This window comes from Mixophyes fleayi, chromosome 2 (genome assembly GCF_038048845.1).
Source record: "Mixophyes fleayi isolate aMixFle1 chromosome 2, aMixFle1.hap1, whole genome shotgun sequence".
Lineage (NCBI taxonomy): Eukaryota > Metazoa > Chordata > Amphibia > Anura > Limnodynastidae > Mixophyes > Mixophyes fleayi.
This window is the reverse complement of record NC_134403.1, coordinates 29,658,132-29,675,966: the sequence shown is the minus strand read 5'-3', so window position 1 is coordinate 29,675,966 and position 17,835 is coordinate 29,658,132. Positions and strand designations below refer to the sequence as shown.

General features: G+C 40.7%; 1 protein-coding gene across 2 annotated transcripts in view; it reads right to left on the bottom strand.

Annotated features, from left to right (window-relative positions):
* Window positions 1–509: 509 nt before the first annotated feature.
* The window catches only part of PANX1 (pannexin 1), a 40,568-nt gene continuing 23,242 nt past the window's right edge, over window positions 510–17,835 (bottom strand). The window contains exons 2-6 of one of the 2 annotated variants that reach the window (XR_012688571.1): window positions 10,076–10,215; window positions 7,855–8,072; window positions 5,021–5,679; window positions 2,363–2,760; window positions 510–1,300 (exon numbers count right to left, since the gene is read on the bottom strand). Coding sequence is in view for 1 of the 2 variants with exons in the window: in XM_075198740.1 (XP_075054841.1) it covers window positions 2,681–2,760; window positions 5,021–5,679; window positions 7,855–8,072; window positions 10,076–10,215 (1,097 nt within the window). In the remaining variant the exon portion in view is untranslated. Of the gene's footprint in view, window positions 1,301–2,060; window positions 2,761–5,020; window positions 5,680–7,854; window positions 8,073–10,075; window positions 10,216–17,835 lie in introns of those variants that run through there. The other variant, XM_075198740.1, reaches the window with a different exon arrangement.

The window sequence follows — 17,835 nt, the reverse complement described above, 5'->3', positions numbered from 1 at the left end:
ACATTTTTTTAACCATACTGAACTATAAGGGAGGACCCATGGAGTTGCTGTACTGGGGCCATGAATTTCTCTACGCAGATCTGTATGTATGTATGTATGTATGTATGTATGTATGTATGTATGTATGTGTGTTTATATATATATATATATATATATATATATATATATATATACACACACACACACACACACACAACTGGCACTCCTGGGCTTGACTAGATTTTATCCGGCGCGTTTCGATAGAAAAAGGTTGCCGACCCCTGCTCTAGACCTTTATCTTTACTTTTCTGCAACATTGTTGCTGCTTTCTGCATGCTGTAAATGTGTGTTAGTGAAAGCATAGCGTTACATAGACTTCTACACAATCATTACAATAGAATTCAACCCGATTAATGATAAAGGGAGGAACATGCTTATGGACCCTAATACCTCATTTGTGACCACAGTAAAAAGAGAAAGGCATTTCTTGAGCACCTTGTTTTATATATATATATATATATATATATATATATATATATATATACACATATAATGAATAGCTGCATACAAGTGATATCACAAGATAAATGTTTTAATTATAAACATTAAATATATATATATATATATATATATACATACATACATACATATACACACTCACACGCACATACATACGAACTTGTGTGTTGCCAAGCAATAGAGTGCCAAGTTTGTCCTAGGCATGCAGCTGTCCCCATAGGACATCATTGACAGTGACAACAGAGAAGTGCAAGACTCACAACCTATAACAAACCTCACAATTGCCCATTAAAGTACCTGTAATATGACCTTTTCCGACAGCCAGACTAAGAACTATTTTACAAAAACCATCATTGACTGACAGCGTCCCCTGTAAATTGCTCAGTAACCCAGCAATCTATTCACCGAGGAGGAGAGCCGGAGAGACTTTAACAGACACCCAGTGGACCATACTAAAAGACCGCTCAAGGCTACATACATTTAAAGGCGATAACATTTGCAATTATGAAGCCTCCTGAAGTATTGACTGCGAGCGGTAATTTCCAGCATTTACATATGTTGTTCAAAGCTCTGGAACGGGACGTCCTCCCCAATGCATATTAACGCGCGGCTCCTGAAGTAAGACGACGTAACGCTTCGGGGGCCCCGTGTCTCAGTCTCCTGTGGATTGTGATAACCGGTGTCCAGTATAATTTGTTCATAGACTCTTTACCAGCGAGGCATAGCTAATGACTTCCCAGGAGCTTGCCGTGTGCCAGCTCTGCGGTGAGCAAAGTCTATTATTTCACATATAGTAAAGAGTCTGTAAACAATATAATTAAAAGAAAACCATTCAACAGTGAATACATTCTAAAAGTATAATACACAGCGATTAAATAGGAAAAGGAACTTGAAAAGGAGAAACTTCACTAAAACCTGTAAACACTTGTGTGAAAGCTCCCTGGCCTGAGTCAACGATGATTAAAGGTTACCCCCTTCAGGTGACAAATGTATTGGCTCATACACACCCTCCTGCAGCTTTAACTAAATATATTGATATTTGTTTGACTATCTTCTGTGCTTTTCAGCCACGTGTTTATACCATCAGGCAGACTTGTTTATTGCATTGGGCTTGAGAAACAACAGACAGCTCTGTAGGCACAAGTCTATCCCAGCGACAGCAATGATGCGTTATAGCCCAGGGCACCAAAACAAACACCGCCTAATGAGATTAGTGCTTGGCTAAACAAAACACAGAAGAAAGTGATAAATATAAGTGTATATTGTGTAGTTAGTAAAAGCTGCTAGACAATAACTTTGGGCCTGATTCATTGAGGATCTTAACTTGAGAAACTTCTTATTTCAGTCTCCTGGACAAAACCATGTTACAATGCAAGGGGTGCAAATTAGTATTCTGTTTTGCACTTAAGTTAAATACTGACTGTTTTTTCATGTAGTACACAAATATCAACTTTAAAATTCAGTGTACAAATAAGCTATCAAGTATTTGTGTGCTACATGAAAAAACAGTCAGTATTTAACTTACCGGTATGTGCAAAACAGAATACTAATTTGCACCCCTTGCATTGTAACATGGTTTTGTCCAGGAGACTGAAATAAGAAGTTTCTTAAGTTAAGATCCTTAATGAATCAGGCCCTTAGTCATTTAAAGGTGAGCACATATTTATTTTAGAAATCCTGTCAAGTGATTACAATAAAGACGAAAGTAAAGTGTATAATTCAAAAAAATAAACAATGTAGACCTGTATTTTGTTCCTTTTTTTTTCTTTTTAAATCAAAATAGTTTAAGACAAATTTAAGTAACACATTCTAAAAAACAAGTTATAATAGAGTTTTACACATTACAAGGTTTTGTTTTTTTTACCATTTGCCGACAAGTTTTTTGTTTAACTGAAGACGCTCTCTGGTAACAGCATAAAAAAGGTCCTTCTGTTCTCTTGATTTAATGTTCGTATCGGCATGAAAAAAACAGTGTCCATATGTCAGAAACATTATCTCTAGTTCAGGTTTAATATTAAGCTTTAAATATCCTGGGAAGACGTCACATTCTATCGTAGGATTGGCAGCGGTAACCCAAACCTGAGTACAATATTCCACCGCTTTGTTCATCCAGTGAATACTACCAGTGGTTTTGCTTCGGATATGGCTGTCGTAAACATTATTAGGAAGTTGAAGGCACCGATCAGCAAGACGAGTCTAAGAGTCTCTGTCTGACGTTCTTCTCTACTGTGGTGGTCTTTACTCCGTCGTCTGTGGTCAGATCTGCGGAGAAACAAAGATAATGTGTGAATCCATTCACAGCAGGAACGTCCAGTTTTCTTCTAAGAGCAACAAGTCAACAACCTTTACAATGATTTTATGGCAGCATTTTAAAACCGAAGTATAATTGTATCCTTCTGGATTTAGGGGGAATAAAACGGCATCTTTTATTATCCTCGTTACCGCTTCTGCTCCACAGCATATAGACACCCAGTGAAAGGCCCAGGATGCTCTACCGACCAGATGCTGGGACTTGTAGTTCCAACACATCATCATCATTTATTTATATAGCACCACTGATTCCGCAGCGCTGTACAGAAAACTCATTCACATCAGTCCCTGCCCCGATGGAGCTTACAGGAGAGAGAGAGAGAGAGAGAGAGAGAGAGACAGAGAGACAGAGAGACAGAGAGAGACAGAGAGAGAGACAGAGAGAGACAGAGAGAGAGACAGAGAGAGAGAGAGACAGAGAGAGAGAGAGAGAGAGAGAGAGAGAGAGAGAGAGAGAGAGAGAGAGAGAGAGAGAGAGAGAGAGAGAGAGAGAGAGAGAATATGGAGACGTATGTAACAAAGGAAGGGAAAGTCTGTATAAGTTAAAGAAAATGTCCCCTTTCTGTTATCCTAATTACACTAAGAGATGACACAGTACAGTGTGAATATAGAAATGGTCATAAACAGGTGACATCATCGCTGGTCACACAGTGCATAGGAAATCTTTGTGCCGGGGGATTCCTACTATCAGGAGAATTACTTGTACCACATCCTGGGGGTAAATGTATCAAGCTGAGAGTTTTCCGGCGGGTTTGAAAAGTGTAGATGTTGCCTATAGCAACCAATCAGATTCTAGCTGTCATTTTGTAGAATGTACTAAATAAATGGCAGCTAGAATCTGATTGGTTTTTCAAACCCGCTGGAAAACCCTCAGCTTGATACATTTACCCCCTGTCCTCATGCTCAAAGGAAAGAAGACATTCCATGAGAACAAGGGATAAAATAGCAGCTGTAGCATAAACTGATTGATGAATTCCTTTATAGAATTATATCCCTAAAATCTGTGCAGTCTGTAAATTTGTAAGAGCCTTTGAGTAGATTGGCTAAGTATTATATATACAATATATTGCCAAAAATGCTGCATGTTAAAGGCAAAAATTTACATAATGTACCGTATATACTCGTGTATAAGCCGAGTTTTTCAGCATACTTTTGTATGCTGAAAAAGGCCACTCGGCTTATACACGGGTGAACTTACCTGGTGTCCGGTCCCTCGGCTTCAACTTCTGCATATGCGTTCCAACACAGGAAGTTCGGTGAAAGAATGAATCTCTCTCTCTCTCTCTCTCTCTCTCTCCTTTTTTTTAATTTACAGTGCAATTACATAATGAACAAACAATACAGCCACCATGTTCATACATTTATATCCCTACCCCTTATATACCCCTTTATTTAGGTTAGGTTGTACCCAATGCCAATGATTTTATAATCATTTATGAATGTTCCTTGTCATCTACTGTTATTTATGGTTTAGCTAAAAATGATTTCATAGATTGAACCTATCATTTTTATTTAGGGTTTTTAAATTAGCGCTCTTTTCCACCCTAGGCTTATACTCGAGTCAATAAGTTTTCCCAGTTTTATGTAGTAAAATTAGGTGCCTCGGCTTATATTCGGGTCGACTTATACTCGAGTATATACGGTATATGAAACTCGCCATCACGGCTGTGAAGGTGACGCGATTCGCATCATGCAGAGGGAGCAGGGCCAGCTAACGCATTTCACATCAAAGAGTTGTTTTCCGTATCTTGTTGCTCTGTACCTATATCCGGGCTCTGTATGATGAAATAAAATCTCACGGTAGTGAGAGTTGACGGACAACATCATGTGAATTGGGCCGTTTGCAAGTAGGGTGTAGAGCAGCGTAGGGCGAGTAGCACATTTAAAAAGAGAATAAAAGTTGAAATAATTAAAAAAAAAAACACATTGCCTAAGGAAGACTTTGAATTCTGAGATCTGGCAACTTTTATAGTAGGCCTGGACAACCTATGGCACTCCAGGTGCTGTGGAACTATGAGTCCCAGCATGCTTTGCCAGCCAATAGCCAGCAGATAGCTGCCAAACACACACACACACACACACAGGGGGCAGCCGATTTGTGGACAGAACCATGTAGTTGACGATGGACTTTAAACATGATGGACAGTGCTTAAAATAAACTCAGAAACTAATAATTTGGGCAAAAACGTAGCGAGCAGCATAATGCATTTACCTTTAAGCTCAGCGCAATTCTCCTTCGCTGGGGGCAGCGCCCCAGTTTTAAAGGCCGATTGTTTCCCATCCACTACGTCGGTCTTCACGGTTCCTAAGGACGTTAAAAGCTGCATGGTGTCGAAATCTTCCCCCGTGCCTTTAAGGTTCTCTAGCACCTTGAGAAATTTGTAGGACTTCAGCTCGCTGACGTTCTCTTCCAAGAACAGGAGAAAGAGGCTCAGGTCATCGTAGGACTTTGAGGGACACTGGTAGACGCTGAAGGTGGGAAGCAGTTCATAGACCTTCAGGACGTTGGACCTTTTTCTAAAAGGAACCAGCATGGTGTAGAGGACAAAGGGCATCACCATGGTATAGACAATCAGGTTGATGTAACTGAGCAGCTGAAACACCCCCACTGCTATCAATTTGCACTGTATTGAAGAAGGGAGGGTGGTGTCGTTCTTTAAAATCCCGGTGCGGATGTTGCAGCTAAACTCATCTGTGAGAGAAAAGAGGCTGATGTAATAACCGAGGTAGATACACGTCAAGAACATAATCACGAATGTCAGGGATCGGCAAATGAGGTACTTGATGATCAGGTTTAAAGAGCTCCTCTTTGTCTTGAGATACTGTTCCACGAATGGGTACTTGAAGTAGTTTTCCGAAATCTCCCACGTGCTGGAAAATGGAACACGTGTTAGTATTAAACTCTGAAACGTTGCCTATATCAGTCCGTAGGCACGGACTCTTTAATAAAAGGATTCATTGGAAAATCCGCCAACCTCTCTCTTATATTTCCCAAGTGGTTGTAGATTAAACAGTTTATGTTCATTATAAATTAAGAGCATACCAAATCTAAGCCTGAGAGCACTTTTTTGAATTGCTGATATGGAAAATATACTTCTCTTACTAAATCTCTGACCAATCCTCCAATTTACAATCAGCTTTTACTTAATTATCCAGCACTTCAAGTAGTTTATGCCAATTAATCAACCTGTGGCTTGCAATACAATGTAAATACTGTACTTAACCCTCTCATCTGCCCACTACCTGAGTTTTTCCTGCATGGTAGAATCCACATTACAAATAATACGCTGTAACTATAATGGGGATAAATTTAGCAGGCCCAGGGGGTAGTAACGCTTGCTTAGCGCAGATTTAGGATAAATAAGTGTTTCATAAATACACGTGAAGTTGAACGGTTTGACGTGTACATACGTATATTTTTGTGGCCAAAAACTACTTTTATTAGGATGCCATGTAACACACCCGCATTTACATATACATAATATTACAGATGCTCATGTAAGAACTTTTACCCACTATAACAAATGCGCATGTTATACAATGCGCACATTTCAAAAATGTGTTTTATGCACATGTCAAAGGGCTCTAGACGGGTAAATGACCAGAATATACAAGATTATCAGATATGAATATGTATCGTGTAGTATTTATAAATATATATGTATACATCTAGCAGGTTGGGACACACTTTTATGTTTAAGTATCAGACCGGATGCAAAGGGATGAAGTAGGAAATGCCGTAAAACAAAGGTTTATGATCTTGCAGTCATTTAATATACTTACATAAAGAAAACCTTGTGTGTAATGGAAATACAGGGCTTCCCTATCAGTATTTGAAAATCCCTACACTGGATCCCTGTGTCCTCCAGAGTCAAATTCAAATTACTCCCCCTTACCTACAAAGTCCTCAACAACACCATCCCTGCATACATCTCAAATCTCATATCAAAATACTCTCCCTCCCGCCCTCTTAGACCTACCTCTGACCTGCGCCTTGTCTCGTCTCTGGTAACCACCTCTCACTCCCGTCTACAAGACTTCTCCCGTGCTGCTCCCCACTTATGGAATTCCCTACCACGCTCAATCAGACTTTCCACGGCCTAACAAATCTTTAGACGATCTCTGAAAACCCATCTCTTTATTATTAGAGCTTACCTTATACCTGATGATACTATTTACACTAATGCACCCTCACAACTGTCCCAATCTCCACTCTGAACCACACTCGCTCCTCTTATTCCAGCTGTGTCCTCCTCCACTTAGAATGTAAGCTCTAATGAGCAGGGTCCTCCATACCCTGTTTTCATGTCTGCATCTATTTTGTCAGCCTTGTACGTCCCTGTTTTATGTATCTCCTGTTTTCCCTGCTGTACGGCGCTGTGGAGCACTGTGGCGCCTTACAAATCAACAACAACAATAATAATAATAATAATAATAATAATATGTCTTACTGCAAATATCTTTAGTTTAGAAAAAATGCCCACGACTTATCTGTTTGTTAATATTACAATTAGCCCTTTTATATCAATCATTTTACATTTTAAACTTAGTGGGAATTTAAAGATACAGTATTAATATATAATTGCTATACTGTATATATTCAACGTAATCAATATTTTGGTTTATCCCATTTAAAAAAATAAATAAAAAAGTATAGGTAGCGTGTATTTGTTCTGTAATAGTGCCTGCGTCCGCTAAGAACATTGACCTGTCGCTTAAGCACAGTGGTGGAGGTCATTCTGTGGGCTGTACCATTATTCCTGGGGATGCAGCCTAGTTCTTAGGAACACTGGACGTCTCTGGCTTGGAAGGCTGCATTTCTATGAATACCGGCCCAGCGTTATGGCTGCACGGACCGCGAGATGACGCACTCTTGTGAATATTATTAAAGACTAAGAAACAGCGGCCCCCCTGTGTGATTTCAATGGGTGCCCTTTAAATTCTACAGACCTCTGAAACACTTATCAACTCAAGTCATCGAATCAATTATTGGAATGGATGGAACTGTATGGTGTTTTCTTGCCCAAATCACAATGACCTTGTTACCTCTGCGCCGGGTTGTCTTTTATTGTCGGGGAGCTGGTGCCGTCTTTTCTGTTGCCGTTCAAACTGTTGGCAGCTTTGATGGCTCTGTTGTAAGATTTATCCAGTTCTTCCATTATAAATTTCAAGTCTGAGCAGAGGTGCGGCGCCGCGGTGAATCTCCAGAACAAGGACGGCAAGTAGAGTAATATTGCCACCAGGAGAAGTATGTACGGGAAAAACTGCAAGGAGACAAACAGTGTCCGTTATCATCAGGCCGGTCTTATATGTTACGTTAGAGATACCGGCGCACATTCCATCATGAAATACATTCTTCCCACAACTGGGATTATTTACAGTGGCCTGTTCAAGAGAAAATATTTAGCATTGTGTGAAGTTCACTTAGTTAACATTAAATTATCAGTTTTATTGCTCCCTTGAACTGTTTTAGAGCTTTAATAAGATCACTAATTTTAAACTTGATATTAAATAGAATTTACTGGAGTCTACGCAGTACACAGAGATAAAGAAAGAGGTATCACGCTCTGTGTGGCCCTTTAATACACCTTCTTGTATCCAATTGTAAAGCGCTACGGAATTTGCTGGCGTTATATAAATAAATGTTGATGATGATGATGTTGATGGTGATTGTATCAGTGTGTAAACATCTCTCTCTCTAACCTATAGCATAGTTTCTGGAAAATAAGGTAGTCAGACACTGCCATCTAGTGTAAGGAAGATGCATAAACACTTCCCCAAATACAGAAAAAAGGAATTTATTGCCGTGAAGGTTTATTTAAAGGATACGTCCACTCAAAAGTTTAGTCAATTACTCCATCCCTCTCACTCCTGAACCTACAGAAAATCCCATACCTGGAACCCCCCAGAGTTTGAGACACCAGTGCTGCAGGGGGGGATTCTCTTTGCTTTCAGCATCCAGGAGATTTCATATGTCTCTCTGTCTAACACAGGCGCTGATTGGACAGAACAACGGCTCTGCAGCCAGCATCTGTGTCAGACACAAGCACAGCGCTATTTTCACCTCCCCTCCCCTCGGCTGTCGGCGCAGAGGGAAGGATCCAGAGCAGCGCTCATGGGGCTCAGCTCTCTCGGACTGTGGCATTCCCAGGCATGGATCCCCCACAATTGTGCCAGTCGTGGGAAGCGCGTTATTGACTACAAATTTGCTTTCAATGGACATATCCTTTAATAATAGCTAAATGTGTAATGTGGGTCTGTCTAATGGTTAAGTCCTAACAACACAGTGCTACATATTAAAGAACTGTACGTATTTAATAGTCAAAAGCAATTTTGCTGGGGTATCTAACATTTTATCTGAGGAAAATAAATATTCCTTGGGAGCAACAAAATTTCTTTCTAGTTGTTGCTACTGGGCAAAAAGCCATTATTATATTGGTGGCTAAAACAAATTATTAGTAATTAGTTTGACTAACTTCTAGCTCTTATTGTTACCTTAATGAACACACAAACATACACTTGTCATTCACATAAAGGTCAAACACATGGGAACCTGGGTACAGGAGGGAAATGTTGGGAGTTGGGTAGGAATTGTGTGGCTAATTGTTGACTTTTTCGCCTAATTGCGGTGTGTGTGTCCTGTGCACTTCAGGACAGTCTACTAAATAAAGTGAAAAACAAAAACCACTTACGCCTACTTGCATGGCAGGCTGGCTCCCCCAAACAATTTAACTTTTTTTTTCCTAGTGCCAATATGTGAATGAGTACATCTGGGATCCACAAACATGTGACGTGTTAACCCCTCCCACTGTTCCAGAGGGCTGTCTGTAAAACACTTCAAAACCCTACCCTACACTGATGAGACCCAAAACAGGGTAAATATTCAGTATGCAAGTGGGATTCTGACTCAGAACCTTTTAGGTTTCTCATATCCAGTCGGTAAGAACCATTGACTTAAAGATTTATGTAAACGCTATTCCCAGAAGTGAAAACTTACTTGCCCAATTTTTTTCCTGAAAGAAGAGAGAACTCAGTACCGTGACTGATGAAGGGGGTTGCAGATCAGGACTAAATGAGCAAAATAAGTCTGTCTGCTCTGACTTAAGAGGTTTTTACTCTAAGTGTGCTGCAGCCAATACTTTAATCAAAAATAAAATATTAAAATTAAACTTTATCCGATTTTAATGAGCCCCTGCGGTGGCACAGCCATGCAGTTAGCGCTGCTGGTCCCTGTTGGCCCAGAGCGTCGTCTCTAGGAGGTCCTTACCTTGTGAAGCCACAGGGGGATATTCCCGGAGTCACTCTGAGATAAGTGCTTCTGCTGGACGGCGGCCCAGCAGAAAGAGTCCACGTAGGCAGCCTGTCTCCAGGAGAAGCTGGAGGGGGCAAAGCAGCTAATTTGTGCACCTGTGAGAACGCAGAGACGGAATATCCGTTAGTACCAACCATCCGCAGCGGAACATCAATGCTACTTGTTCTTATTAATAAAAATAATACACCTGCATGTTTGCAACTAAGTGAACAGCCAGATATGGAGAGAAGTTAAAGTAAGAGAAAAATGTGCTTCCTTAAAACAGCATAAATATATAATTGATATCAAATGTCACCTTGTTACCCATCATGCAGCAATGATACTATGATTGTAATCAGTTGGATTAAACCCCCTTTAAATGTTGCATATAATCTACAATCATCTTTTTCCTCAACTCCAGTACTGGAAATTTAGATGGCTGAAAATCACAGGGGACGTTCACAGTACAGCTAATGAAGTAGGATTGTCTTGTCTTATACAGACACGGGCACCCTCTTGTGGCCACTGTTAGTTCATGTCTGTATATTCGGATGCTTGCTCGTGGCTGAGGCGGTGATTGGACTTTTTGCCGGCAATCATATTGGATGCAGTTCAGTAGTATAGCACGTGGCTAAAAGTTAGCCAGCAGTCATTTCTCTTCCCAGTGGATCTTACATCAGAGAGGTGAGGTTTTGTGATTACCCAGTGACCCAGTGACAAGCGTCATCAGACAGCCAATAATGAATCCTTGTACTATGACCAGGTGCTAAGAGAGAATTCTGGGCATACAGTACATATTTATCAAGTGCAATAAGACTTTGCAATACCATTTGTATGTGTTATTACAAGAAGAAGGCGCCTTAATAACACAAGGACCACATGTAACTCTTTTAAACAAAAATACAAAACAAGACAGCTCCTTTGTCGGCATTGGTATGAAATATTTCTTACATTTATGAAATATCTGTAATGTTATGAAATATCTCCTGTATTTGTTGGAGGTCCCAGCTTTGTTATATTTTGGTCCATTCCATTTCCCGTTTAATATTACTATATTTTTAGCCTTGCCTGCATTGTTTGACATCTTTGCTGCAAAAATTTCCTTTTGGATTAAAGTATACCTAAGAAAGCAAGTGTAAATTACAATACATACATACATACATACATATAATACACGTAGCAAATTCCAAAAACACTTTTGCTGTAACTCTCCTGTCATTCTGGATGAATTGGGCCAGTAATGAATGTCCTGATGTGTGACCCCCCCACCCCACAGTGCTTATATAGCCCAGCCTTCCTTGTCTGAGGGGGGCGATCTACAAACGGTGCAGGGGTTTGATAATGTTCTTTAAAATGTCTGATGGAACAACTATATAATTATATATTTAGTTTTCAGATGCTTTTTATTCATTATAAAAGTATTACAAAGCTCAAGAAGGTGGGGTGAGGGGTTTCCAGGTGCCCGTAATCCCTTCATATCAGACTTAAGTAAAATATAAAGAGAAACTGTTGTGCTGCCATATGTAACTCAGCATAAGCACTTGCACTGACTCCTATCCGCTATGTTGTTAGTAAAAACTGTGTACATAAATAGAATATTGATATATGGGTGAAATTCATATTTCCCACTAGCCAAAACCCTGTTCTTGCCCTTAAGTCATTCCCTATGTCGTCCAGACCAGGCGATTTACTGCCTGTTTAATGTGGAGTATTGATTTAGCTGTAAAAAAAAGTTATAGGGGGGTAAATATACATAAAGTGTATTGTATAAAATTAAGTTTTACTATTATAAATATTATTTACTCATTAACAGAAGAGACGAAACAATTGTGACATCACAGATTATAGAGTACAACAATTGTAAAAGACAAAGTAAGATATTATTTCCATGCCTCCTCTTTTATGGAATAAACCCCAATATGCTGCAATTACCGACGTGAGTTATCAGTACAGTTTGGATCTGGCCAGAAGGACCGCTGTAGAAGGGTACATGGAGATCACTACCTGATGCTGGTACTCAGGGTCCAGGAATTGACTAGGCTATTTAAAAATGCAAAGTTTACTCTCCCTCAGACTGCCAATTGCAGGTTTATCTGTATGTATAATATAGTTCTTGTGCTGCCTAAACCTTATTATGTTCACATTCAGCTTCAGACATATCACAACAATCTCCCTTAGAACTTGCTAGCACAAACCACAATTCATGGCTTCCTCCAGGATTGCCCTGAGGATGCCCGGTATCACCTATTATAGTGCTTTCACTGCCAATGTATCTCGGGTGAATAAATGTTCATTTCCTGGATGGCAATGTCTTGATCGTTTCTTATTTTAAGCCATAGGGGGGATTTCACTTGTCAGCAGAGTGCCCCCGGGTTGGTCCATGGAGCACTCCGCAGCCATGTAACATCACAGGCTGCTCCTTGGACCCAACAGAGGTGCCCAGGAAAATTACTGATGTTGGGGTACTGTAGTACAAGTGCACAGCTGAAGGATGGGCACATCGCAGACAACTGACTTGCCCCCTCCCCCCCACCCCCCAAAGTTTTACTGTGTTCCATTTATTTACAGAACATTCTGTCTTCTGTCACCATCCGGATCAATCATCAGCTCATTTAACCATTTCAAACTCCCTGAATTAGATAGTAAGTCCTATGGGACAGACACTTAGTAACATAGTTGATGAGGTTGAAAAAAAGACACCAGTCCATCAAGTTTAACCTATTTTGGATCTCCTGTGATCCCTTTTATATTTGAAATTGATCCAGATGAAGCAGCCGCCAATCTGTTTCAATTGGGAAAAATCCCTCCTGACTCAATATTCTAGTTCTTTTCTCCCTGAATTCATCACTATCCTTCATCTTAATTAACGGTCGTATCCCTGGATACCCTTTTCCCCTAAAAATTTGTCCAACCCTTTCTTGAACATATCTATTGAATCTGCCATCACAACCTTCCCTGGCAGTGAATTCCATATCTTGACTGCCCTTACTGTAAAGAACCCCTTCCTTTGCTGGTTGTGAAACTTCCTCTCCTCTAACCTTAGGGGGTGACCGCGTGTCCTGTGTAAATTCCTTGTAGTAAAAAGTTCCCATGAAATTTCTTGGTATTGACCCTTAATGTATTTGTACATAATAATCATAACCCCTTAAAGGTTATATTCTTTATTTTGGTTTAATATGAAAGTTGTTGTTGTCAACAATGTGTCATATCAGATAATGCATAAAGGCAGATATTTTAGTTTAAGCAAACTAAGCAGCAGCTAACTAAAGGAATTGTACAAATGTAAATCGTGGCAATAAGACTATAGAGAGATACACGATAGAGGACAAGGAAACAAAAGTTGTTTACTGTAACGAGACTGGCTGAAATCTGCACAACAGAAGATGATTGTAACTCTTATGACTGGAGCACAAGACAGTTTTCATTACAGTAATGGATTAGCCCAGCTCTGACGCATATTATACTGTGCGTTCTGTGTAAGGAGATTAGCTTTGTATGACCCCACAATACCTTCATAAACAAGACAGAGCAGACAGTAGAGACTCAATTAAAGGCTAATTCAACAACCAAACTAAATTGTAGTTTTGGTGGAATTAAGGGAGACAGACTTAAATAAGAAGTGTCATTTACACACAATCCGTGGGTCTGGCTGGTTCCCTGATGTATCCGAGCTGGAGATCCTATAGGCAGACCTAATTCTAAGCTGTCAAAGACCCGGCCAAGTGATCTTCTCCATTAGTGGGAAGTTCACAAGTGAGCAGGAGAGGGGAAATCCTGCATAGGACCATTAGCCGAATTGGGAGTAACCAGCACTCTTGCTGGGTCCTATATATTCTACATTTTAGGCCATCTCCCTTAATTGCACCGACACAAAGCAAATCTTTTGGGTGAAATTATCCTTTAACTTACCCAACTTTTCAAAAGTCGTTTGCTGATAATCATCATCATCACCATTTATTTATATAGCGCCACTGATTTCGCAGCGCTGTACAGAGAACTCACTCACATCAGTCCCTGCCCCATTGGAGCTTACAGAGTTGGAGTGTGGGAGGAAACCGGAGCACCTGGAGGAAACCCACACAAACACGTGGAGAACATATAAACTCCACACAGATAAGGCCATGGTCAGGAATTTAACTCATGACCCCAGCATTGTGAGGCAGAAGTGCTAACCACTACGCCACCGTGCTGCCCCATGTAATCAGTCTATCGACAAACCCTTTTAGACTGTCTTACACTTTCATGTACTGCAAAACGATTGTAGCGGCATTCCATTATATATACTTAAGTAATCCCCAATCTGTAGCAGGAATTTCCCATAGGAAGAGGGGAAACTGAGGGACAAGGTCAGCGATGACTGGAGATCTCAGTCTTTGAAATATTTAGCTATTTCCATTACTAAAACCTGCATCGCACCTTCCAACTTAATTATGTCCCTTTATCGTAACATTTCACGGATGGGGACTTAAGTGGTGCACACTGCATGTACGTATCTTGGCCTGGTCGGATTCAAATAATCAAAACAGTCTAAAGTCTCCTGCAGTGAACTGTACACAGCCTAAGTAAAGAGATGGGCATTCTATTCACTTGTCTTTCTCTATGGATAAAGCTTACGACAAAATGAGAAGACGACACGGCACTGGAACCAATCCTAATAAATATTAGATGAAGTCATAGGTCAGACAATGGCTACTTATCATTTAGCATTTGTAGCAGATGGCGTGTTTGAGAAGCAGAATGCAATGTGACCGACGTTCCAGCAAGTTATATCCACTTAAAAAAAAACAACCAACACAACATATGTTGTTTGTTGCTATTTATAAGCATTAGGCAATTTGAGTTAAGTGGTCGCCAATCACAAGCAGAAAATTAGTTCCAACGTTTAATGTGGAACAAGCAGATTTTTCGATCGGTAGAACAGACCGGCTCTGAGCAAATAATCAGATTGCATCCTGTACAACACGCACAAGGACTGCTGCTGAGAGTAAGCAATTAAGTCTATTTACTGTCTAAATTATACTGAACCGAGACATAGGGATTGAAGAAATCAAACTAAAGGAAGTCTGTTATATGTCTGTAATTGCCAGCCATCCAGATATGAGCGGACATTCTGAAGGAAAAGACTTTACATAAGTCCAGATATTCTGAAAGACCTCTATATTGGACAGCTGTCAATGTAGATAGTAGAGTTGGGTTGGATACTGACTGGCGTTACAAAAAAGTGCTAGGAGTGTCCTGGCCACAGGTGCAAGGGGTATGGGGGTCCGTGACGGGATGGTCTTACTCAGCTACCCTATTTCACTGGTACCAGTGATTTTACAGATTAGTCTTGGGGTAACCGGACATTACTGATCTACTGGTGTGACTCAGCCACTGGACGCTCACAGTGCCAAATGTGCAAGAGTAATCGCTGCGAGTGTCCAGCTTCTTTACCGTGCCTGGCGGAGCTTACGTCTGGGTGTTTTATACAGCCGCTTAGTTTAGATCAAGACTGCAAGATAGCGGGCAGAGCATTGACTCAGGGCACTGGCTTCAACACAGGGCAGCCCGGGAACAGATTAGCGGGTTATATCTTACCTACAGGTCACAGAATTACAGCAGATAATAGGCACTGTGCAGGTTCTTATGGGAAGACTGGAGTTTATTGCTCAAAGTTTAACCAATCCAGGTCGATTCACATATCTTAACCCTGGAAAATAATTAACGTGCTTTTAAAATTAGTTACATAACAGACAAAGCAGCTAAGGTCTCAGATAGTACATTGTATGAATTCTCTAGGTCTAACTGAGGACAGTAGGACTTGAAACAATGCTCAACCACAAACCGGGATAGATACGTGAGCCCAGGTACCAATTTAGCTGAAATAAATGCAAGGTTGTGGGCATCACGGTGGCTCAGTGGTTAGCACTTCTGCCTCACAGCACCAGGATCATGAGTTCAATTCCCAACCATGGCCTTATCTGTATGGAGTTTGTATGTTCTCCCCGTGTTTGTGGGGGTTTCCTCCGGTTTCATCCCACACTCCAAAAACATACTAGTAGGTTAATTGGCAGCTATCAAAATTGACCCTAGTGTCTCTCTCTCTCTCTGTCTGTGTGTATGTTAGAGAATTTAGACTGTAAGCTCCAATGGGGCAGGGACTGATGTGAGTGAGTTCTCTGTACAGCGCTGCAGAATTAGTGGCGCTATATAAATAAATGGCGATGATGATGATGATGAAGGTTCCTGACTATGGTATAGCATTGGATGAGGTAACAATTGTAATGTGCACCACTACAACAAGCAGCACACAAAGGCACAATCTGCGTAGACATTATGTACCATAAGTAGTGTTCTCCCTGGCACCTATTTCCTGGGCGCTCCACGCGGCTGTTTTTACTTGCCACGCGGCACTTGGAACCCAACAGAGTCCATAATCAGGGCCAGATTAACAATGGGGAGGACACAGCTCCAGCTCCAGGCCATTTCTCACATATAGGCCCAAGAACAGATCTGGGCCAGTCACTAAGAGGTAAAAAAAAAAACGCACGTCCATCAGGCATACGCATGTCCATATTCAACAAGGAGGGGATAGAAAGATACGTTGATGAATACGGGTTTAGGTCCGTTCTGCTCTAACTGACAGTACACCGGAGGATACATCCAATACATATGTGGAATATAAAGCCCCAAAAGAACACACAGGAAAAAAAAAAATTTCAATGATTGTCACCTGTTAACAAAATAGTTATTAATGACAAAACATTAAAAACAAAAACGTATTAACATAAACACATTAGGAAGTTATGAATGTCTACTGTACTTAAAAAGCATTTTTACAGTTGCGTCTGAAGGCAAACCCATGTTGTAGCATGCATAGGTCACCGTCATCACTACTAACCAGCACTTACACCAGATACATCAAGTGACCAAAAGCAACTGAGCCGAGACAGAGTGTAGAACACTTGTGTGTCTAGAAACTGAAAGTGATTTAAACAACAGAAGCCTGAACATCACAGAAGGCAGAATTGTGGTTTAATCATTAGCAGCAATTATTTCAAGAGCAAATGACCAGACACATTGGAAGAGCAAGCAGCAGAGGTTAATGACTACCTAAAGAAAATATACACACACACAAGTGGCTTCAGACAGGTCCAAGTGGAATGTGGGGGAGTTTTGAAGGACAAGTGGGATCGGAGGACTTGTAGGGGTCTGAGGGCATGTTGGGAAATTTATGGCACGTAGGGGGTCCTAGTGGGATGTGGAGAAAGAAAGCGGCAAGTGGGGCATTTTGGGATGAGTGAGGTTAGGTACACACTGAAGAATGTTCCGACCGACCTGTTATCTCAAACGATTGTACCTACAACTAAGGTCCGATCAGTCTCGACGAGTCATACTACACGCTGACATTATTTACCTTCAGATCTGTGCGCTCCATCTGGTCCTTCATCTGGTCCTCTAGTCTTCAGAGAATGACAGCACAACCTTCATTCATTCATTCTTGTCACATTGTCAAACTGATTAAAACGCCTTGTTATAGCTATTCACATGTCCTAACGAATTTCGTTAGCTTCTGTGACTCTGAAACAAAACATTCTGTCTCACAATGAACAAATTAATTATTCCTTCTACAGCACTCTCTACATTTATTCACCGGGACATTTATTGCTACCATCGGCTGAAAAGAGCCCGACTCTGTAAACTCAATGGAGATCGTGAGTATGAGTGTATACAAACTACATGATTGGTTGTTAAAT